The sequence below is a fragment of the Pseudopodoces humilis genome, chromosome 1 (assembly GCF_049639895.1).
Source record: "Pseudopodoces humilis isolate 2021_Gansu_Grassland_sample_001 chromosome 1, ASM4963989v1, whole genome shotgun sequence".
In the NCBI taxonomy this organism is placed as follows: domain Eukaryota; kingdom Metazoa; phylum Chordata; class Aves; order Passeriformes; family Paridae; genus Pseudopodoces; species Pseudopodoces humilis.
In genome coordinates this window covers 40155398-40181182 of record NC_142200.1, presented here as the reverse complement: position 1 = coordinate 40181182, position 25785 = coordinate 40155398, and the positions used below count along the sequence as shown (strand labels likewise).

At 34.3% G+C, this 25785-nt stretch overlaps 1 protein-coding gene across 2 annotated transcripts in view; it reads left to right on the top strand.

Moving 5' to 3' along the window:
- SNTG1 (syntrophin gamma 1) overlaps window positions 1-25785 on the top strand; it is a 318063-nt gene that overhangs the window by 243026 nt on the left and 49252 nt on the right. For both annotated transcript variants that reach the window (XM_088057611.1, XM_088057609.1), the window contains exon 12: window positions 8531-8569. In XM_088057611.1, the coding sequence (XP_087913737.1) occupies window positions 8531-8569 (39 nt within the window). The remainder of the gene's footprint in view (window positions 1-8530; window positions 8570-25785) is intronic.

Below are 25785 nucleotides of genomic sequence, written 5' to 3'. Positions count from 1 at the left end.
AACTGAGGAATCCTGAAACAGCGCAAACTTGTCAAACTGTGAACTCTTCATGAGAAAGGTCAGTAGACTGCCTATAGACTGAGGACAAATGAACAAAATAGGTTTAGTTACAGTCTTCAGTAAACTGCTTTATTATATTTCAGTCCAGTCAGAATGAAAAGACCAGGTTGGAAAGAGGCCGTTTGACTCAGTAAAGAAGTGTCTCAAAAGCTGTGGATAGGACTTGTAGGGGGAAGGAATACAAGGAGACTGATGAGCTTCAGCAAACATATAATACACAGAGCAAACCTCTGATGAAAATGCAGCTTGGCTTGTGACATATTTTTCTTCCAATACTTGCTAACATTTCAAGTGGAAACTTCAGCTAGGAACCAAAACGATAGATGTCTAAATCAGAATCCTGAACTGAATTTGCAGGAGTTATGGTTTGCAGCTCCCTTCCCAAAGAAGGCTGAGGAGGGAGGAAGGTGCCTCAGCTGTAACGTATGTGCTGGTGAAATCACTTAAGAAGTAGGTAGAGAAATTGCAAAGGAAAGCTGACAGAGAGAGTGAAATCTGGAATGGGGGTGTGGAGAAGGTGATTGGTAACAAGCCAGGAAGATCTACAATAGCACCTACTGTGAATGAGGAAAACCTAGCTAACAAGACATTTCAACTTCCAGATTTTCTTCACAGGGAAATGATCCCTTCTCAGGCAGTGATGAATTAAAATGCTGCCCACAGGAGCTGAAGCTTCAAGCTTAATGACAGAGTGGATTAAAAATAAAACAGAAGCCTGGCAGGCTGAAAAAGCTGTGAGATTAAAGATCATTCTTCCCATGAGGAAAAGATGTATTGTTTGGTCATGAGTGACTCACTCCTGTGTGTGATGAAAACTTTGCTCTAGCGTCTGGACCTAATATTGTGGGAAGTCTTCTGTCTACCAAGAGCTTAAATCTGAGGGATATTGCCAAAGCCATCTAGTCAAATGACAATTAGCTGGGACTGTTCATTCATGCAGGCATGACTGATTTCAGTGTCATTAAGCAGATAAAAAGTGTCTGCAAGACTCTTGGAGGAAGGCTGAGGGGATCAGAGCTGTTGTAATGTGCTAGTCAGTTCTGGTCATTCAGGAAAAATGTGTGTCACTCAGTGCCCATATGCAAAAGTAGCCTACCAAAGTAGGCTTTGGCTTCTTTGACAATAGCATGAACTTGCAAGAAAATATAGAGTGAAATGGAACTGGCTTTGACTGAAAAGAAGAATAATGTTTCAGCTTAAGAAAACCTACACAAAGGGCAAGCAGTTTCTTCTTTGGTTCTGTGATGGATTACATAAGAAGCAAAGGGATTAAACTGCAACTGGAAGGAGTCTGGCTCAATATAAGGAGAACTTCCAATGCTAAGTAGAGGTGTATTTGCTAATAGATTGACTTATGAGGCATTAAGAGACTCATCATGGCAGGACTTTACAAATGATGTTGCCGTTCTTTTGTATTGTCATAGAATGAGCAAATTTGTATCAGTGCTTGCAACTTGCATTCAGAAATACTAGGATAAGAAAAACTGTGGACACTATTAAAGTTTTTTCCCTGTTCCTTTGTCATTCTGTGAAAAATTCTAAAAGTAAATACTATACAGTGGGCATTATATTGTCTAAATGTTAAGTTGTAATGAAATGGCAAGTGAAAAGGAAAAATAAAGTTGGGCTTGTCTATATTATTTAACTGCCTTGAAAAATCAAGAGGTAATGAAATCTGGTATTTTCAACTAGGGGAAACATATAGATGAATTTTTAATATTTTAATTTAACAGTTTAAGTTTGGTTTCTGCTGGAAAAATGACATGACTTCCTTACTCTGTAGTGATAAGTAACACCAGTTTTTTACTCTTCGTGTGTTGGTACTGCAGTACTCATACTCCAGTGAACAACTACTATTATGACATGTCACAATTATCCAGTTGCATTTCATTATCTAAAACAAGGATTCCGGTGTCTCCTTCTGGGTCAGGGTTTTTTCATATCTTTTCAATTTTTATTGTTCATAGTCCCTCTAATGCATCTTCAATACAGAGACATATGTTTCTTACTTTCAGATGGAACCGTAATAGCTTCTTCAGGCACTGGATTTAATTTGTTTTCAGTGTCTCTAATAGTATGCATTCTGCCATTGGTATTTTTTTTATGGAGATTCACTGTTATAAAACTGTGTTTGTAGCACATGTATCTTCTTTAAAGAGGCACAACAGCAGCATTGTCATTAAGGTAACATCCAGTTTTACGAATGGCTGTTAAATATTTCAGGATTAAGTGACACCATTCATCTGTCAAGTACAAAAAAGCACAACACTTTTTAAAAAAGAAAATTTTAATTTGAGTAAAATTAATTGCAGGCCTTTTATTGGAACTTCACAGATGTTTGAAGAGCAGGTTTTGTGCTTTTGTCCATAGGGCTCCCACTGTACTTCTGTGTAATAGGCACAAATCTATCAAAATTTCTTTTGATACTGATCCATTACTTCTGTGCTTGTAGCATTAAATGGAACACTGAATCCCTTTGAGTGAGAAAGGTTTGATAATATGAGGGTTGGTGTTCACATTTCAGATGGCTATTTGTGCTTTGATAGTGCTTTTACATGTCCGAAATAAATAATAACTGTCAATATACAAATATTTTCTTTCAAAAGTTCTACATCTCACTTAGGAATGATTTGCATTAATCTGCTTCTGTTTTTGGAGGTGCACTCCTGACTTTTACTAGCCACATTTTAGTGTCTCCAAAAGTATTTATTAAATGCCTGCATTTATTGGAACTCACCAAAACATGGAAGCTCTCTGCCTGTTTTGTACTGCTGGCTAATACAAAGGCAGTCAGTAGAATTTAAAAGGAACTTTGTAGAGTTCTGCTTTCCAGGTGAGACCTCAAGACTATCTCAGGCCTCTCTTCCTCTACTTCTATATGGAAGTTTCCATATAGGATTTTCCATATGGATTAGGATGATCCATGAGAACTGTTATACTGTACCAAAATAAAGATCCATCTAGTCATGTGCCTGGTGATAAAAAAAGGAATAGTTAAATTTCCTTTTGTCTTTCCAGCCATCTGCTACTTTAGGACTTCTTCAGACAGCTGATTAGGGACTTCCTGAATAATGTCTACAGTGTCCTCATTGTCTATAAACTTTAGAAATATTTGATCTCTTCTTGTAATTTTTTTGGCTCCCAAGAGAGATTTTATAACATTGATTATATAAGCTGAAACATATCATCTTGGTTCTCACTTTTGTTCTCATCTAGGAACCATAGTGAGGATGACTCAGCCTGCAGGTATCTATAGGAACAGACTGGAAAGCAGAGGTCATGCTTGTGCTTATGCATTATTCAGTGTTGAATCAAGCCTCTCCTCTCTGTAACTGTTTGCATATTCTGGAGACTTTCCCTTTCTTCCTTCAAGGAAGTTGATGCTGAGTTCCTTCAGGCTGAGTGTGTTTGCAATCCAGTGTGTCTAGTCTTGAGAAAAATCCAACTAGGACATGAAAATGCTAGAAATTATGGAAGTGAACGCAATCTTTTATCCTTTGAACCATTCAGCTGGTAAAATGTGATCATCACACCACAGAGAATGGTGCCATCACTGGTTGGTCAAGAAGCAGATGTGAATTAAATGTTTCCTATGCTACCATATTTTCCAGAACATACTGACTGATCATTTTGCATAACTTGGTTTATATGGATTTTTAGTGTGAACTCTAAAGTCTACTGCAGCTTGTAAAATCAGTACCAAGAATTGCTATATTTGTTCTATAGGCAATTATACATATATTTGAATGCATTCACCAATATATGATGTGTTTTGTGGGGCCTGTTGCATGCCTCTTTCAAATCTTCTCTGATTCTTTCAAGGCACATATACTCTTGGACAACAGAAAAATCTTACCACAACTTAACTATCCCATTGAGTAAACAAACTCCAGCAAGGATGGAAAGTAAGACTAGCCAACTAGTAATTTCAAGTGTTATGTACTCTTTCTAATTCATTAACATAAGATTATCACAGAATGGACTCATGTTTTCTTCCAAATTTTAATGATCTGGCTTCCTGTTTGGAATGACTTAACATCCCAATGGCACAAACTGTATTGTTACTTGTCTTCATCTCTATGCATGAGATGAAGAACTATGTAAGGAATTTACATTCTTTTCAAGCTATTCTATTTTAATTAGCTGTTAATGAATGTGAGTCAGTAGTTGTGTGATGCAAACAATTGATAGAGAAGGATACAGAGTCTAAATTGTTCAGGGAAATCCATATAAATTTCAACAAGCATAGATTAAAATAATAAAAAGTTATTTTTAAGTTGGAAAATTACTGTGCCTGTCAAACTTATATATCTATGGACTGCAAGAAAATGGGACATCAAATCATATGTGAAAGTTTGGGAGTATCTTATTTACTGCCTAAGTCAGCAAAATGCACTGGTGCCCATTTGTTTCAAATGTTGCCCTTCAGTCTTGGCTGTTCCCCTAGGTTCTCCAAGGGAATGGTATCTGTCAGGATCTCTGCCCTAACAACTAACAGCTTCTCTGTTATTCTTTCATGCAGAGGATGAGATGTATTACCTGAATCTTAATTGTCTATTAATCATCTTTCCCATTATCCCTTTAGAATTTTGAATCTAATTTACAATATAGTTTATTATGAAACAGGATCAAAGCAAGTGTGGTCCATGTGGAGTTTTCAAGCATCTGATTGCTTTTATTTAAATTTTTAAGGATTGGAGAAACCTGATATCTCTTGATCTTTCTACTCTTAAGAGTCCTTGGTGCTCATTGCAAGATATCCTTATCATCTCATGGGGATCTTGTGATAAAATTGAAATAGCAAATTTCATTAATATAAATACATAAGAAAGGTCAAAAAACCCCCTAATAAATAGTAGTTTTCAAATTACACTTTAAAATCCTCCTATAGAAACTGAAAATACTTATTGCTGTGCTATTTGCCCCAAGAGGGTCTGAAACAGTATATCTCAGCAGAGTGAACAATTCAATTCAGCTTTAATTGAATATGAAAATTTAAAACCCAGTTTTTATGAGCTTAATCAGCTGCATTTCAGCAGAGGGCAACAATGATAGGCTACAATTCTTGCAAAAAAGGTAATAGTACGGAACAATATTCTTCTGCATTTCTGCTTCTCTGCCATGAAGAATTTTAAATAATAAAATTTAAAAAGCCCCAAACATTTGCAATCATTGTGCTCACCTGAAGCCGAGGCCTGCTCATTTGTGTACCTGCTGAGAAGTGCTGTGTTCCATGTTCTTGTTTGTTTCCTCTGCAGAGCAGTCACAGCCATCACTGTGAAAATATCCATCTGTGGTTGCAACACAATTGCAGCACAAAAATGACTGAATTTGGCCATGAGACATTTTTCATTATGTTCCACTTCATATCATCTCCCTGCCCAGTATTCTTCATGTCTGTGGTGTCCAAACATACTGTGAGATGAATTTTTGGAACATATCTGGTAAAATATATTTGTACCATAAACAATCAGTTATGCTTTGAACTAATCTTTTTGAGAGCTTTCACTAAAATATATTTTTTCCCATCTCCGAAAGTTTTCAAAACCAGAACTCTGGATGGAACTCTGAAAAACCTCATCTAGTAAAAGGTGTCCCTGACCATGGTAGGGGTTGGAACTAGATGATCTTTAATATTGCTTCTAATGTAAACCATTCTATATTTCTATGATTCCATTATTGGTCTTGTATTATCACCACTAACCTATTTGATTGTCAGATGCCAGATACTGCAGAGACCTTCTTTTTGACTTCTCCTTCCTCCTTCCACCTTGAATTGATCATCAGTTCCCAAATTACTTTCTCTATGGTGTTCTTAGGTTTTTTTTTAACTAATTTGCGTTCATGGAAATTGAATCAGAAGAGAATATCATCCCTCAGCACCTGTTTTGTTATGCTTGAAGTGGAAACAGGTAGTTCTTTCTAGCTTCAAATCAGCCTACATTGTGTTCAGAGAAGGGTTTGTTTTCTAGCTGCTTCTTCTTCTGTCTCCTTTTGTCCCATTCCTGATTTTTAATTGCTCTGTATAAACACATCTTTCTAAAGAATATTCTCAGAATGCCTCTTTTTTTTAGTGTAGTATCTTGCTGGTGTGTTTTATTTAGAAATATTACATTCTTTTATATTTGCAGTGTATTGTACTGGTGTCCTGTGATGAAAACAAATTTAATTTTATTTAATTGCATCAGTTACATAGTGCTGTGTGCTATGATTGTGCACAATAACATATAGTATTACAATGAGTTAAGTAGAGTTATGGAAGACTGAAGCAACATTTCTCTTTTAGATAACCAGTAACAGAGATTTTTTTTTTTTCTCTTTTGATTTCTGTTAAATATTTACTTTTAGGTTTTAATTACCAAATATTTTAGATCTGGAAATTAAATTTTACTCAATGTACATTGTAACATGCTGGGAAGAACATATACATGCTGCCTAATTGTAGAACATTTTTATTCTGTAATGTCCAATATTTATGCACGTGAATGATAAACATGTAGCTGTTCCTAAAAATTAATCATACTTAACAATTTTTAGTTTCAGATAGATTTGAACAACTATAATGCAGTTCTCAGGTTTCTGTAAAAGAAATAAAAATAATGCATTTCAAGAAATCACCATTTTACCTGAAAGATAAACATAGTTGATAAAACAACCATGTAATGTAGATGCTTAGATTGTACTTCAGAAAATGAGCTGGCAATTTTTGAATTATAAAATTATATTTCAAATATATATTTACATTTCAGAAGAACACTCACAGGACACAATGCACCTAATGTACTTTGTTAAAGAAAACAAAGTAATCTCTGTATTTGGAGTAAACAAAACAATCCTAAATTATTTAATATGTAACTGTAACTTGCCGCTAAGTATATATTTTCAGTATTTTGTTTAGAAAAGTAAAATTTCTTTTTCTTAACATTGTTCTTTGAGAACTTTAAATTTTCAGGCTATTAGGTGTAGCGTTTGCTTAGATGAAAATACATGGTTTTGACAAGGACTTTCATAGTCTCTACTAGCACAAACAGGGATTTAGCATGCTGGAGTAATTAACATTTCATTTAGGAATAAATCCCAGAAGTCTTCTAAAAAATAAAAAAAATTTATGTCAAAAATGTGGGGTTTATCTGCTTTTTATTTTAAAAAATCACATAAGTTAGTTGGTATCTTGTATAGATTAATTTTTTAGTATTTCTGTATCCATTGAATGTCCGTGTTCCTCTAATGCTTCTCCTTAACTAACATTGAGGAAAGGAGGAAGCTGAGGCTGATGCACATGCAAGAAGGCTAGAGAAGTTGTTCTGACACTTTTGATGCAGGATACATTTAAAAACTGTTTGCCAGCATATTCTTGACAGTGGGAATTATCCTTTGATAGCAAAACTGTAGGATGTCAGTGACAAACTTGCTCAGATTTTGCATGAGGAATTCAAAGAATTCAAAGAGCTTGCCATTGCAGCCTGGTTCTGAAGTCTGCAAAACACATTGCCACTCACATCTCTGCATGTAGTTGTTTAGGGACAATATTGTAAACCCTGGAGGAAATTCAATGGTGATGCTTCTTTTCTTCTAAAAATATGTTGCAGGTTGGTTGAAGCAGTTTAATGTTATACTGTGGTTTCAGGGATTTCCAGATAGTTCAGATACATTCTATATAGATACCTAGCTGGCAGTATCTTTAATTTAAATATGTTTTTATTCTAGGTATTAGGTATCTGGCATGAATGCACATTTTAGATTTTCTAGATTGTCAAAGGCTTTCAGAACTTATGCTTAAAAACCAACATTTTTCTCCTAGTAATGGTAGGAATGGGTATGTTCTACACATAATTCTCTTTGTATTGGACACTTCTGTGTCATAAAGCTGGCAATGTTTGTTCAGATGGAGTCCATGAACTTCAGGGCTAAATAGAAGCTCGTCATGAATTAGGTGTCACAGACTAGTGTTCTCTTTACTTTTCATCTAGGCGTATTGTTGAATGTTTTAAGAAAAAAATCAAACACTTATCAGAACTGATTTTGCATACTTGATTTTGCACCTAGGATTTCCAAAGCTATTTCAGCCCAAATCTTCATCATTCCTTAAGGAAAGGAACTTGCTTTGAGTTTAATGACTTTGGTGGTGGGCAGTAAGTTGCTATGAAATAATTTTATTTAGAGTTAAATATTCTAGCTTATTTTATATCTTTTAATAAGAAAAAAAAAATAAAAAAAATCATAGTGTTTCAGAATTTAGAAATAATTTTGCATGCATGCACCTCTCCTGGATTCTAAACAGCAGAATGAACCACAAAGTGACCACAGAAATACCCCACTGTTCAACTGAGCTTGCCAAAGGTATTTTCTATTTTGCAAGCATAATTTGGATGGGAGAGTCTAATATATGTGTCTAAAATACAAATTTTTTTGGTTTTGTTTTTCCTTCTAGTGACTGAGTATTAATCTATTTCTTTATTCATTTTTATAGATTAAAAAAATCAACAGGAATTTTCCCGTAAATCAGCAGGTAAGAAAAATAACATTTGGGGTTTTTTAAATTTATAATTCTAATTCTCACTTGAACCGTCTTTAATTGTGTGGTAGCTATTCATTATTCAACCTGAAGAATTCTCAGTAGATTTTCTTTAGAGAGTACCTTGGTGTTTTTAATTTCTCAACTCAAAGGGAATTGGATTGTTTCATCAAAGTAAGAATATACCCAATCTTTTCAAATTAACCTATTTGATGCAGGTATATATACTTGTCTTCAGATTGTGTCTTACCAATTTTACTATAAAAGGGGAATGTTATCATTATCATCTACAGAATTAGCCAGAATAAATCAGTGTTACAGAATTCTAAAAATGTATGGTCTTTTGGTGTGGGGGTTTTTTTGTGTTTTTTTTGTTTGTTTCTTTTTTTCTATTGACAAATGAAGGCATAACAAATTAATATTTGCACAACTATGTAATCCAAGTATGAATAAAAATTACCAGGATAAAACTCAGTACACTGTACAGTTAATGAAGTATATGTTGTGTATGACAACTATTAATTATATAATGACAATCTCCTTTTAAGAAACGTGTTAAGAGGAAACAGAATAACCTGATTCATAAGAAGGAAAAAAACTGCTTCCTAGTAGAAGGAGAGAAATATTTATTGGACTGACCTGTAAGCTCACCTTCAAAATGACAGATTTGAGGAAGAAAAATGTTTTCATCTTCCCTACACCAAATCTTCAGTTAGTCAACATATTTCTCAGTTGCCTTTCTCTAGTCCAACTTTATTTATATGGAATTGTGCTGAGTGTCACCCACTAAGGAGGGAGATGCTTCTATTTTATTTTCTGTTTTCTTCTTGAGAAAATCCACAAATGTAAAAAATTAATGAAAATAGTATAATACTACTAATATTAACAATAATAACTATATGGGTAAGTATAAATTAAGCTACAATAAATCAAGTTAACATTTGCTTTTTTGAATTTTAATATTTTTCATAAAACATTAAATGCAGAGAGTGCAAAGATATGCTCCTATCTCAAAAGAAGGAAGAAGATACTGGCTCGTGAACAAAAAGCAGTTAGCTGTATCCCTTTTCACTGCTATGATTCACCCTGAACTTACCTCTTTGCTTTCATTACTGTAAAAAATAAAGACAAAAAAAATTATAAACAACAGTTATAATGTCCCACCACTCTAACATATAATTCAGGGATCTCTGCTGTTATGGAACTTTCAGCACACGGGGTCAACAAGGCATTTTATTCCTCATTAGAACTCTTGTGGAAAGCAAAAATACCTTTCCTGGCTTTAATAGCTTTTTGGCCATGTTATCTGTCAGGACAGCCTGCAATTATAATGCATTCATCTCTCATCAACACCAATCATTATACTCCAAGGGAATTACTCTGGAGCACTTCAAGAAACCCAGTCAAAAGGTCAGACTGGAAAGAGAGGCTGATTTGATGGGCAGTGAGACTGGTAAGATCTTGTTGCCTGTCAAATACTGGAGAAGGAAAAGGTTTCTTTATCTGTGGATGTCTGGCATTTTATGGAACATTGAATTCAAAACCAGATTTCCTTTTGAGGTTACCTTATGTAGAGAGGGTTGCAGTTTTTTACCATAAAAGAAGTTAGGAAAAAATCACCATATTTAAGTGAAATAATTAAATAATATTTTTGAGTAGAGCTGGAAAAGGCTACACAAATGTAAGGTTAATTTCTGTCTTTATGTGCAGCAAATGTTAATATGGTATGCAGGGAAGAAACAGGATTTTTACTTGTTATATAAACACATATTTTATCTAAAAATTAAAATATCGTCTCAAATGCTCTTGCCATCTTGATTTCTTTTAAATAAAATTAATTTTTGAATAAGAGGTTGAACAGCTAGTTTTAACTTCTTTCTGCAAGCACATAATGAACTTGAAAGCTGTCTTCATCCTATTATGCTTTTTTAAAAAAAGGGGTGTGCATAACTAATTTCACTTAAAAAATACCCATGGGTTTTTTTAATGAGCACTAGTAGAGTAATTGAAGGTTATTTTCACTTAGAATTTATATATATATATATATATATGTGGATTTTAATTAGTTAAGTAAAGAGGGAAGGCAGTTGTCAAACTGGAATCCAGGAACCAACCCTTAGGATCCCTTCATGAAAATATTCTTGATATGGAGAAGACAATAGGAGCACAGACCAGCCCGTTAGCATTACAATGATGAAAAAAATGCACCTGCATAGGTGTGTAAGATGCTGCAACTCCAGTAGTGTTATCCAAACATCTCAGTGTTGCAGCAAGTTAAAAAGATAAAAGTAATTAGAAAAGACTTCTTGTCTGCACATAATGTGGCAGCTTTCCTTTAACTCAGTAATTGTGAAAGTAGGTTTGTCTGGAAAATCATTAGAAAGATAAGATACATTAATTAAAATTTAAAGATCAAATATGATGAGTGGTTATTATGTGGACAGCATGAAACAATAAGAAGTTCTCAGAATGGTGGTAGTACATTTAATAATGGTGGAAAGATGATGCAAAAAATGCTGGAAGAAGACCCCACAGGCAAAAAAAAATATTTTTGAAGAAGATTGTGGGACAGGAGGGAAATGAAGTTTCCTCTCTGGGTAAACAGCGACAAAAAGAACACTTGAAATGGTAAAAAATAGAAAATCAGTTGTGTTTTCTATATTGGAACTGTATGTGTTGGATGTAAATAGTCACATTTAAGAATATAATAGCAAGTAGCTAAGAAAAAAAAATAATTTTGGACTCAAAATGTACTGCGTATTTCAAATATGCACTAAAAATTATGATGTTGTAGACAAAATTTCCATAAATTCAGGGAAAAAATTATATAGACCTCATAGCAGAGAGTCACAAAGAATGGAATATTTCAATGCTTCAGCCAGAGGCTTCTCTAGTTGATCAGCCAAGATGGGAGTGGAATCATGGGCATGTTTCCTTTTCTTGGAACTCCTGACCTCTGCTGAGCTGTTACACTTATTACAGCAAATGTCAGCTCCTGCTAGAGCCATCATTAGGCAGGTGAATTTTGAAAGGCAGCACTGACTCCCTGCTAAGGCTTTCCAAATAACAGTCAGTAAACTGTGGTGGTGTAATGAGGACAAGCACTGCCCATTCCTTTTCAATTCCGAGTCTTTTCATTTTCCACCATGGATTTGCAAATGTGCTGATCTAGGCTGGAAATCGACCTGATGGCATCTAGAGAAATGAGCATTAAGACAGTCCTTATAAAGCCTTCTGATCCTTTTCAGGGTGAGAAACCAAATGTAGCCTCCAGCTACTAGAGATTTTACTACACATTATAACTCTCATTTGCTATTTGGGATTCATTGGGATTTGGCTTTTACTGGTTGCCATGCCAGGAGGACGAATTGACAACATCTGGCTTAGGTACACAGTGGAATTCTAGGCTTAAATCTAAATCTTAGGCTGGCCTGCAGTTCACCTCTTCCTGTCACTACATAACAATTGGTAAATTGCAGCTGGGAAAGTCATAACTTTCTGACTCCCATTTTAACTTATTTCACTCAACAAGGCAGTGGTACAAAACAGATACTGCATGTGGCAAATTCAAGGAGTAGATTTTTCATTTCATGGATTATGGCTATGTTCACGTACATGTTCAAAATGTAATAAATGGACACTTGCTTCTCTACTACATGGGCAACAGTCAAGTCTCAAGGTTTCACTTGAAACAGATAAAAATACCATGTCAGAGCAGTGTATTTTTAATTTTTTTCCTATATTGTATGTTTCATCTCTGTTACAACGAATACAAAGACTGTGACCCTCCACTTTTCATACACTGAATTCACAAGAAAAGTATAGTGGAGAGGAATGCTATAATCCTTTTCATTGAACACTATTTCTCTTCTTTCTACATGTAGCATGAGAATTTTTGTAATACTTGTATCTCCAGAAGATAGGAAATTTTCATTAAATAATTTTGGCTTTTAAGGATAATTTGTCACTCTAGAATTTTTCTGCTTTATTGGAAAGCAATTGATAGGTGGTCTATTCAAAGTTGACAGTTTATAACAAGAATCATGTGAGAATTTGAAGGAGTGTTTAACTGTCTTTAATTCAGTTTTAAAACAAGATCATGGCATAATTAACTGATGCCACGCTAAGGCCAGAAACTGGGGTATCACTGTGCAGTCAAGAGCCCTGTTTTTTTGCAGACATGTTACATTCTTGATGGCCAAGAATGGGGTGATAGGATACATCTGATGGCATTCACAAATACACATGGCTATGCCCATTTGATTTTACTTCTTATATAATGTAATAAAAACAACTATACACAGATGTACCAGATCAGCTATGCTGCATCACCTCATATTCCTCTTTAATAGGGTGTTGTGAAGTTTTACTAAAGTTCTACAGTTAGAACAATCTTATTTAAAATCTTATTTAAATCTTATTTAAAATTCTAGAAGTTTGACTCGGTGAGTTTATTTAATAAAACCAAACTTATATGTACTATATAAAAGTGAGTACACACAAATGTCATGGTGACTGTCTTGTCTGTCAATCAAGCCAGCGTTCTTTGCTGCAGATGTGATGCATCTCTGTTGCATCTGAAAATGTGAATTCCATCCCTCAGGTGAATTGATAGGACTGATAGGACAACATCTGTTCTACTGATAAACACCTGTATGAAATACAGCACATACCTTTCTTTTCTTATTACTAATTGCAGAGTAATAGTCTCCATTGCTATTGTTTTGGTAATTTGAAAATGCAGTGATTAAATAGAGAGTTTTTCTGAAATCTGGCATGTCCTCAAAAGAAATCAAGTTAGTTTTAGAAGTACATTAAGAGCAGTGATTTTGTTCCCTCTCCTTAGTGTATTTTGTTTCCTTTTTTCTTTTTTTTTTTTTCTTCCTAATTTTGCATGTCTGTTGAATTAATTATTTTCCAATATTCTGTTCTGTGGTACCTCAGAGTAGCCATCCTGCAGCTCTTGACTGACAGTTACTGAACTTTCAGATCCAATGATACATCTGCTCTGTCACCATCTGTTGTCACAGTCAGGATATGATCAGTTTTATTTTGAAGGAAAATCTCTAGAATGAAGCTTCTATTGTTAAATGATTATAGAAACACACAGGGGAAGCTGAGTTCTTGCTGTTAAATTAAGCAGAAGTGCACAATAGGGTGTAAATTGTGTTGAGCTAATTCCCTGCCATTGTCAGCCATCTATGGTACTCAGCATGGATTATTGCTACATAACATACACCCTTGAAAGTCTTATGTTGCTTTTTGATACTTTATTGAGCTTTCTGTAAAATAAACTGAATATCTCTTCCTACATATTTCTATCTATATTGAAAATTTTATGTGGTTGACATGAAATGTTTTCCCTGAGCAGTTTCTGTAATTGTTTTAGATGCTTCTGAGGCAGTCTCTGTTATAAAAACTATGCTTCTTGTGGCCAATAAAAGATTTTTCTTCCTTTTACATTGTAATCTAGAATAGTTTTTGAACTTCAGGGCATAAAAAAATTTTAGAAGGGCAATACATGGGGTAGATTGTTAAAGATTTTAGGCTGAGGAAACCATGTTGACTTTTGAGAGGAAGGTCAGACAGCTTCCTGAAGCTAGTCGATTACCTGATGAGCTAGATTCATGTTGTGAGTCACTTGATGCAGTTATTGGGTAGCAGTGCTTCTGTCCTAGGGCTGCATACCTTATAGCTCATGAGAGGATGGAAGTAATTTGGACACCTGCTGGAAATGTAAATGATACAAAAGAGTGATTAGATCAAGTTCTTATTTAAATCTCAAAATATAACTCTCAAGCTGTGCATCAAATAATTTCTGCATGTCCAGCAAATTCAATTTTGCCTCAAGTAGAATTTCATCCTCGTTTACATATTTTTCTCATTTATTTTCTTATATTTTTTTTCTAGTACTAACTCATTAGTGTAACAAGTATTACCTTTTTCTGTCCCCATCTGCAATTTTAACATCTCTTCCTGAAAATTCCTTTCAGTAACGGTAGTGTTTCCTGACAAAATTCAATGACCAGATCTGTGTTGGCTGTGTGTTCATACTTTAGTCAATACAGGGGTGAATGTGCTGTATCTCCACTAAAAGTTTAAATAGGACAGGTGAATGAGGGGGTTCAAGATGCCTTGCTCAATTCTAGACCTTTCAAATTGAGTGAAATAAACAGGCATGTCCCACAGCTACACAATAAATTGATAAGTAGATTAAAAAATAGTTACTTTTGGGATTGGGAAGAAGAGTTACAGTTACTGTACATTAGTGCTCTAAACAAGTAAGCAGATAAATATATAAATAAACAAATGCATTTGTATTAAAAAAATATATATTTATGCCTATCTTTGGATGGCAAATATGGCTTAAATGTATTTAACTGGTAAGTGGACAGCCTGATCTACTGCTTTTGAGACAAAGGTACTCTTAGCAGATCCCTCACCTTGTTTGTACACTCTTGGGTGTGAATTCAGGCTCTATCTGATCCCACAGGTCATGTTTGTCTTTCTGTATAATGCCACAGCTTCAACAGGAGTCATATACCTCAACTTTTAGGTTTCTAGTTAAATTAGAAGATGAAAGGTGCAGGTCTGACATGCTGACTTTGTGAGTACTGTAATTTCTAGGTTCCAATAATAAGCTTTCCCTTCAGCTGCTACCTTTTGCAACAGGGTGATCTTAACATGTTAATAAAAGTTGATCCTGTCTGAATGCATCCTGAGGTGTTCTGAATCAGAACGCCCTAGCAGATGTAATGAAATGAATAATTGCTTCCTATTCTGTCATAACAGTATGACATGAACAAATACTTGTTCTCCCCAGAAGCATAATTCCGTATCTATGATGAGGTCAGACAGTGAGAAGCCACTGAGTTTAAGTAACAGTCAAAGGCATTGCTTTTATTGGGTCATTTTACCCTGTCTTCTATTTATATGCATGACATGACTCAATCCCACTTTAAGTCTCTGAACGTGTTTGGATCTGATATATTGCCATTTACCCAAGAAATGGGATATGTAATATAAAGAGGACAGTGGAAGGGATGCCTGCAATTTAAAAGACAGATTTTCTGCAGGACTTGGATATTTATGATGTCTAAGACTGGAAACAAATAGCAAACATTATACCAAGAAAGGACCTTTCATTCTATTAGAATGAATGTTTCCATCTTTTTCATGTACCTTTTCATTGGATGAGATAGCTACTATCCAAAAAGGCCAACAAAGCAAGAGGACAGGAAACAGTTTTCAGCATTCTTGATTGGAAATGGATGCCTTAATGATTGATGCATATGTCCTGTAGAAGTTCCTGAAAAGTGGTAACCAAGAGAGAGAATAAGAAAATGTGAGAAACAGAGCCACCATCTTGAGCCTGTCTGAATTCAAGAAGCATTTGGACAATGCTGTCAGGCTCATGATGCTATTCCTAGCAGTGTTCTGTGCAGGGCCAGGAGCTGGACTTGATGATCCTGGTGGATCTTTTTCAACTCAGCATAGTCTATGATAACCACAAAATAAATAGGTCTTTCTTTACTTTTCTTTCCCCTTCTTCCCCCCTCCCCCCCCCCCCGCCCCCCCAGTTATACTTAAGATTTATATAGGGGAAACTTTTTTTTCCTCTAGCCTCACCTTAAATAAGAAATTGTTAATACCTGCAGCTTACCAGATATAAATTAGTTCTGTATGATCTTATTGTATCTTCCATTGTAGGCTGAGGCTAGGAAAAAAAAAAGTTACAATGCTTTATTGTAATGTCTCTTTTTTGCATCAAGTGAGTGTAAAAGTTCTCAGAATAATATTTAGAAGGAGGGTGTTCAGTAAGCCTATACACACATAATTTCTTGGGGAATTGTGTCATCTGAAGAAATTAATTGGAATCAATGAAGCATACTTTAACTATAGATTTTCTATTGGAGGACCACGTGGGACTCAAAAAGGCATAAATAAAGTATATTTAATTACAGTTTACTTCAAGAGGAGAAGTGAATAACATTTCATTTTTCTCGTTACATATTTTACATTTGTGCAGATGATTGGTGTTTCAAATCATAGTTTCTGATAGGAAAAATATTTATTCTCTTGAGCTTCTAAGAACAGTGGTTAAACAGAGCTCTGTGAACTGCAGGTGATCATTTGTCTTTTCACTCTCATCTCAATAATAGTCCATAGGCCCAGTGACAGAGTTGCTACATGAATTTCATAAAATAGTTAATTTATATAACAGTACGAAGCAATTGACAATTTATAGGTTACCTACAAATGAAGAAGGAAAAATTAACACTGAGAAGTATTAATCACTGAAAATGTGTGAAGGAAAACTGTGAAAAAAATATTTTAAAATTTAGCTAATTGAAAATGCAGAAACATCCCCTAGAAATACATAATATTGCAACACTTTTTTTGTCTTTCCAAAGAGTTATATGTCCTGGTAAGAAGATACTGTTCAGTGAGGAATATCTGTTATATAATATCTGTTATGAGCATACTAGAAAATATTTGCTTTCAATCTTAGTGTTTTTGGAAGTAAAACTTGGTAAGTCTGTCATATTTTATGACACAGCAAATAGAGATTTACCAGTGTCAGGTCAAGAAACTATACTCAGGAGCTGACAAGTGACAAAATTATTTATTTATTCATTTAATAGGAAACATTTTTTCTTGTTGGAGTGCTCAGCAGTGCTGGGCTGGGAATTGGACAATCAATAAAAAAAAAAAGTCTACTTATATAGAATGTGCAGGTCTGAAGTCTGAGGAGGTGTAAATAGGTAGGCAATTCTGTGCCTGGGCTTCTTGCTCTAAAACAGGTCTCCACCTTGATGGCTTTGGTAGTGTGTAAGTGCTGAGTTACCAGAGTCACCCGAGCCAACTCAAGAGTACCCACAAAGTCCAGCAGGATCAAGATACAGTAGTGTACAGTTTCTAGCTGCTTTCTGCAAATATACATCCAGAAGTCCTGCTGCTTCCCATTATTTGTTTAACAGCCTACTGTTTGCAGCACTTGCTTACTAGAAGCAATAGTCACTCATCACTCCAACCCATTGCTCCCACATGCCTGCCCTGATGTCAGTAGGTGGAATTATGCAGCCGCCTCTTCTTCCCCTCCTGCTGAAGTAGGCTGCTGTTCAAAACCAAACCCAGACAGTGGGAAAGAAGAGGATCTGATCCTATTATGCAAATAGCATTCAGACCTCTGAGACTGCAAAAAGAAAGCTTGAAAGAGAAGATGCTCTCTGTGAGAGGAGTCACTTCTGGCTAAGTATTAATCATGAGTTTACATCCATCAATTGTTAAATAATGTTCCTGCAGGTCATGCTTTGCACTTCACAGGGCCTTGAATTATTCTGCCAGGATCCCTTCTTCAAACAGATGAATGGCACTCTCAGAGGAGTTTTTACGTTATCTTTCTATGGGTGAAGGGGCTTGCTTGTCCCTCTGTAGAACTCTGTGGATAAAGAGCCTCAATATCTTACAGTGAAATTTGGACTTCATTCATGAGGAAATCTTAATTTTATGGGTTGCATCCCTCAATTTCTCATGATAGTGGGACACTGTATTAAAAACAAAAAATTACATGAGTGGAAGAAAGCTCTGATACTGCAAAATGAGTCTCACTTGGACTGAGCTTTTCCAGTGAAAAATCTTGGCATATGACCAGCTATAGAATCCTCAGGATAGCTTAGGTTCAATCTAAACACCAGGAGAATGAAAACTGTCTATATTATAACAAAACCAAAAACCCATCCTGTTAATAAATAAGGTATGGAAAGAAGAATGAAAATAATAGCATGGAGAACATAGTGAATATTGTATTCTTCATCTAATCATCCCCTAAGATTTTTTTTAGCTTGTGATAGGAGTATTTTAGCAGTAGTTATCCTCTACTTTGCCTCACTCTTTCAGAATGAAACTGCATTCTGCTTCTCTTTCTCAGCATATTTGTATTTTAATACCAGTGTTTGCAAACTGATGTTTAAAGTAATTTTGGAGTAGCTTCATTGTTTCTTTTTTCTTCATAATCCAAGAAGAATTTTATTTACTTTAAGAATGTGTAAGAGCAAATTGCATATCATTACTTTGGTCCTTTACTAGCAACTTTATTCTTGTCTCATCTGACTTCCCAACTCCTTTTTCCCTTCCTCTTCAATCTTTATAGGGTATCAGGGTCCTTCACAAATCATAACCTTTTCTCCACCTGTTTGCAATTGAGAAGGGTTGATAGGAATCATCTTTCATTGCTGCTTGTGAGCAATGTCTTCAATCTCAAGGGTACTTTACCTGCAAGCAATCTGTACTAAAAATTACTTTAGAGAGTGTATTTTAAGGATGAAATCTCCAGTGAGAAACTTGATACACTGCCCCTCTGAAAATTAGGGTAGATAAAAAGTGGGGACGTTTAGAAAAATCCTAGGCAGCCACAGATGGATTATGAAATATGAACTATCACATATGATTTGTATACAATAATGAAATAATGTGAAACTATAATAAAAACAATGCTGAAGCTGTTTTGCTTAGAGCATTAAGTCAAGACTACTTTAGAATAGATTCCAAGACAGATATGGATGCATTGGGGTCAAAGACTCTCAGAATAATTTATATTGGATGAGTTTTTGTAGGTCATCTGGTCAGAATCCTGCTCAGAGGATGGCTTACATAAATCAGATTGCTCTGGACTTTCCCCCATCAGTTTGTGACTATATTTGAGAATGGGGATTTCATAGCATCTCTCACCAAGAGAAGTAATAGAGTATTTTAAAAATACTAAAATACATCAGTGGTGCTTTGCTACATAAATTCTTTGCCGTATTATTATGAAACCAACATACTGAGTAAATCTGTATATCTATCAAAGTATCTGCTCTGGATTTTAACTGCAGAGTATTTATTTGGTTTTTTATAAAAACAGCTTATTTTTCAGGCTTTTGTGATTGAAAGTTCAGATTCTGAAGGCAGATGAAAGAGAAATCAGTGAGCCATAAAATTCTCTCTATTCAGCTGTAGTAGAAGATCTTTGGGACCAGTTTGTTTAAATACAGGTTTAATCTGTTCAGCTGTTATTTTTTTTTCAAAAGTAGTCTTCATTTCTTTTATATATATATATTTGAAATACATGTTGAGTTAAAGGAAGTGCATAAGTGGTGTTAATTTTTTTTAATTAAAAAAATAATTACTTCTGTTATTTGTATATGTTAAATTTATGGATTAATTTACAATTTCTTATTACATTATATTATTTGAACTGAAGTATATACTGAAGTTTTACTGCATTGTTCATTTTATATAAATCAAGAAGAATTATTTTAATTTTCTATTTTGAAATTAAGCTTAATTAGACCTATTGCTTAATGATCTTGAAAACTCTGAAATCATTAGACAAAATATTATTTTCCATAGCTAATAAAAGATAAATTTGCTTTATGGAGTATTCTTTATTGATTTGATTAAAAATTGATACCACCTATTGGTTTTATGTTTTTTCTTCCCTGTTAGTTAGGCAATGGTAACATTGATTTGGCCAAGACATTGTGCAGATGCAGCAAAATTTCTCATCTGCAGGTGTCTAAATTCTGTAGGAGAGCTGCATGGCCTTCAGTTTTTTCTCACTAATCCTCCACTAGAAAGACTTCTTTGTTACTTTGCCTCTATACACTGATTGCTCGAGATAAAATGACCAAGAAGTTAAATAAGAAATTTCAAGGATAACTTTGCTTAAAAGCAACAGCTGTCCCCATTAGCAGTTATAAATACTGACTACACCACACACCAACAGTGCCATGCATCACTTGGCGTCATGTTTCTGATTGCAGTAGCCATTAGTCATTGAAGGATTCTATGATATTGTGGCTTTTTAATTGACTCTAATTAAACTGCTTTATTATTTGCATTTCTGTTAATGTGAAACTTGTGTTCAGGTAATGGTTTACTTTGTTGTAATAGTGGAGTCATTCCCCTGGTGCTGTGAGCTCTTAAAAATTAGCAGCTTTCCTTGAACTTGCATAAATTGGTTTTTCATTACAAAAAAAACTTATCTACCTACCAGTTGACCTTTCCTAGACCTTCTTTCTCAAAGCAAAATGATGTTGTTGGTAAGGAAAAAAAAAACCAAACCAACCCATGTCTACTTCTTCAGTCATTCGCTCTTTTTTCAAAATATTTCATTAACTGAACATGGATTATGAAATCTGAAAACCAGTGGATTTATGCAGAAAACCGATTGTACTTTTAAAAATAAGATTTCACCTCCTGATGGCTTTTTTCTTCTTTCATATACATGCATTGAGTGCTTGAAAAAAATATTGTATTTCTGAAAGGCAATGTAATGCTGGTCGAAAACTTTTCAATTTTTGGAGATTTTATTTATTTTTATTATTCTAGTAGTTTATAAGTAGTAATTGTGTTCTCCGAGAACCCTGTGAAAGTCTTAGAGACAGTTTCAGCTTGCAGAAGTCTTTTTATTTTGATAATCAGATAGGATTGAAAATAATTTTTCCTTAGTAGAAATAGTCAAAGAAATTTTGCAAGCATTAATAGCTTCAGTTGTCATTTAACTTATTGGAATTATTGGAAAATTAAAACAAGTACCCATGAATTGCTTTATTCTGTTGAATTTTGATGTTGATTCCATGCAGTATTTAAATAAAATATTATAAGTCTAAAAAGGTTTTTGTATACTTACATATATATGTGAACTAATAATTTTCAAGCTTTGTTCTCACAATGGTATAAAAATATTTCTAAGTCAGATCTTGTGAGGTCATTAATACCAAAAAAAGGATTTTTCTCATGCATGCCTATCTTGCTGTGCAAACAGCAACACCAGAGACTTGAAAGACAGCTTTAAGTATACATTGATTATTTGCAGGTTTATTCTGCCTTTGTGAGCACTTTGAAGTGTAAACATCTAATTCTGTAGAAATGTAATTCTGATGTTATGCAAGCTCAAAACATTTATTACTAAAATTCATTTCACACAACTTATTCCCCATCATCTGTATTTTCTGTATACTCAGTCATTTGGGGTTTTTCCATGTGTATTGTTACCATCTCCTTTGGACTGAGTTCAGTAAGCTCAGGATGTGAGCAAGGCAGCTACATGAGCAGTGTGATCTCACAGAGACAGCCACATAGCCTAAATTGCACTAGTCCTGTCCAAGTTCTGCTTACCAGTCTTTTTTAGAGAAACAGAAAAAGAAAATAAAAAATTATCTATAACCAGTCACTGAAATCTAATCTAAAGGTGCTCCTAGGACAAGTTAAAAATGTTACTAAATGTTTCTGTAAATATTTAATTTGCCCTGGTACTTAAAAAAGAAAAATATGTTTGCTCAGTGGCACCATCAAAAATCTGAAAGACACTGTCTGGTGACTTGTAATATTCTGATCTTTTTCTTCATTCATCATCTTTCAGTAGCTGATTCATTTCATCTTTCACCCTGAGGTGAACAAGATGGATTGTGATATGTTGTTCATCATAAGGAAGAGGTCATGCCCTCCAGCTTGATTATTTGAAATAATTTTGTTTGACCTATTTTTATTTTTGGGCATGAAAAATACATGCTGTGTACATTTAGAAGATGAAAAAAAATGCCATTAATCAAAAGATAAGTCCTAAACCCAGTCAAGCTACTAGGCTTTAAAATAAATGGTGTTTACTTTCTTGTCACCTGAGTGCTGAGCTTGCTGTATTTCACTGTTATCTATTTTAAACCCTCAAAATTTCCCAGAAATTTCATCCTGGATTAAAATTTGCAGCCTTTCTTGTGTCTTCCTAAATTCAGTAGGTAAAAAATGAGCAGGTAGGAATTCAAACATGACCATATATCAAAGATTTTATTTTATTTTTTTTTCCCTAGACAATAAAGCAGAACCCTGTTGGTTGCAGTTACACAACATTAAAAGGAGGGGGGAATGATGACAGTGTAATATGTAGTAATTTTTTTAGTCAGGAAATATGTGAGACCTGCACATTTTCAAAGTGTTTTCTGAGAGCTGCTCTGTGGAGAGTAGCAGAGGAGATCTGAAGCCTTTCAGGTCAGCTGTAAAATGCATCTGATGTCATCAGGGCTGAGTCTCCTCGGTGGTAAATGTGGTAATCAATTGAATCTGCTCAGGGATATGCTAAATTGCTTGGAAGGTGAGTTATGTGGTGGAAGAAGAGAAGTCTACAAGAAAGAGAAGGCTCATTCAAGTGAGGAAGGCAGATTACTTTAGATAACACAATATTTTTTTCATATTCTAGCTACCATATCTATTTAGCAGGAAAATTCTTAATGCTGTATAAAATGTACATACCCCTGGTGCATTTTTGGGGAGTTTACCACATGCTGGCTAGCTACTCTAGCTCATTTTTTATCTTTTTTTAATTACCCAATCAATATCCTGGAAGACAGGACTAGCGTGAGCTATTTTTGTACCGATTCCTACTCATAATTTCACACGCTCCCGAAATTAGTATAGATTGGTATCTAGTACTGCAGTTTGCATCCAAATCCATCTTTGCAATAACAGCTGCATAAGGTCTTCCTTGGAAAAAGTCTGTGCTTTTTAAATGCTAATCACCTCTATTAAAATGAACAAATTCAAGTTTTAATGAATTTTAAATACGCGTAATTGTGCATTGACTTGAATAATTTAAGAGAGGCAAAAAAATCCCAACTTCTAATGTTGACATTTTGACAAAGGCACACAGTTGCCCAATTAAGGTTCAAATTGACTTGGTCGTTAGAAGAATTTATTTCAATAAACAGCTACTTAGAAGTCTTAAATAAGTAAAATGAGTGTTTTGAAATAAGCTGTGTCTATTAATATGTAGCACTGGATGAAAAAACGGATGGGTGAGACAAAATGTGTCTCTGGATTAGTAGATTATAACAAGAAGAAGAAACCTGGAAAAGCAATACGTAGTTCTTTACCTGTTTGGAAAACTATCCTGTATCCACATGTAGCCATCATTTTTCAAACCTGTGGAGGGAGTAAAGGCAAAAAGCTGTCAATATAATCCTGATTTATAGCAAGATCTGGTATGTCTCATTGGGAATGTCCAAAGTTTTCCCATGGGATGGGATGTTGGATGTATCATAAATTGCCTGAAGGTTTTTCAAACAGCACTGTTAATTTTGGACAGAGCTCTGTGTAGGTCCAGGCAAATTTTGTTACTGTAAGCATCTGTCTTTGCTCTGATTCTGATTTTGTTTGCTAAGAAAGCAAATGTACTCTGTTTTCAGTCTTTGATACCAGTTTTCATTTTAAAGTAAAAAAATCATCTTCTGTAATGAAGAAATATTTTCTGTTTTCTCTGACACTTTAAGACCTGATAATATTTCCTCAATTTTTGTGTGGTCATTTCAAAAATAGAACAAGACAAAGCCAAATGGAAAAACCTATTCTCAGCCTTGGTCTGGTAGCAAGAAGACAATACGAGTTCTTACACAGAAGAAAATTAAGATGTGAGATACAATCCATGTGCAATCTCAGATTGGATAATCTGTTCGTAGTTAAATGGTTCAAAAATATGAAGGCAATCATTAGAGCTGTTAGTGATAGCTCTAAAGTTTTAGTGGACTTTTTTTTTTAATGAAGAAGAAAAAAAAAATTCACCCAAATTATAAAAAAACTATGTAAAGTCTATCAGGCTTTTTACAAACCTAAAATATGAAAAATAGGATAGGAGACATTTTAACTGAATTTATAATAGGGAAAATTTTTTCTAGCATCCATTCAAAATTCTGTGTGGTTAGTTGACTTTGAACATTTTCTTTTACTCAGTGTAAACATCCTAAGCCTTTTCCTAAGCTAATCCCTAAGCAGAACTAGTTTTTCCTATAATTGCATTATGTCCACCCTTTTTCTTCCATTTTTTCCCACATTTCCATTGTGGTTTTTAGTGTTTTTTTGCTGGCAATTGACTAACATTAATTTTTAGACCATACAGAAAATAATTCTTAAAAGTACAGAGAAATTTATATTAAAACCAGGGTAGAGAGTGTTATCTGAGTTTTTCATTGCTCATTACTTCCCTCTATGTTGTCTGACATATTTATTTGTCTTCTGATTCCATGTACATCCTGTTGCCCTACAGCACAGTTTCACATAGTGAGTGTATCAGACTTGCAAGATAAAAAGCTATCAATGCACCTGTTCTGATCTTTGAATTGCCTCACAAATTTTCTCGTATTTTTGTCTTACTATTCTCCCTACAATATAGTGAAATCTGTGTAAAAACTCTGAAAAGTCTCTCTGATAGTCAAGGCTATTTAAGTCATTTTTTTAGCAATATATTGGACTGATATAAAATATGGTAATTTATCTTTCTTGATTAGGATGTCTGTATGATTTAAGAACATATTAAATTACAAGATTATGGATTTTTGACTGAAGAAATTGTCCTGTTTCATTTATCATTTCAATATAGATTTTTTTAAACTGTCCATGATTTAACTCATAAACCATAATGACTTATTGAATCTTTGTTACTGAATCAGCAGCCTCTAAGTTAACTAATTTGTGTCACCATTTGATTTTGAAGAATGAGCTGCTTGAAGTAAGTTAGAAACCAGGATTGAAAAAATTATTTTTCAAGTGGAATGTGAATCATAAATAAAATCTGTTTTCACCACCTCTGCCACATTTGTTGATAACAATCAACAGTTTTATAGGGACTCAAAAAAATGATAAGATTAAAAACTAACTAGATTTTTAAACTTATAAAGGAGCATGCTATGAACTGTCTATGATTAACATTTATATCCATTCATCATGTATCTGATCCTCTAAGCATTTTTTTTCAGAAATCGAATTTCTAGAATTTCTGGAATTTCTGGAATTTCATGGGGTGCCATATGTGCCAAGTCCACATGTGCAACTACACTGAGATATGGTCCAGAACTCTTAAGACATATATCATGTTCATCCAATATTTCAGTTCATATATAAGCATGAACTATTAATTTTTTAAGTTACAATTCCTTTCCAGTAAATAAGTTTCTCTAAGTTCTTATAGGTCAAAGCTTTTTTAGAAGTCAGAAGGTGTCTCAGTAGCAGAAATGTTTCAAAAATGTCACCTATTTTACCTCAGAAGTGAAAATTTTCAAGTTTCTCACCTTCATTGCAATTGCAATATTTAATTTTACCCATTTAGTATGTTTAGATAAACTGAGATCACTTTAGGAACTTAAAAGTTACCATAGTTCTCAGAGTTATCTATTAAAAGA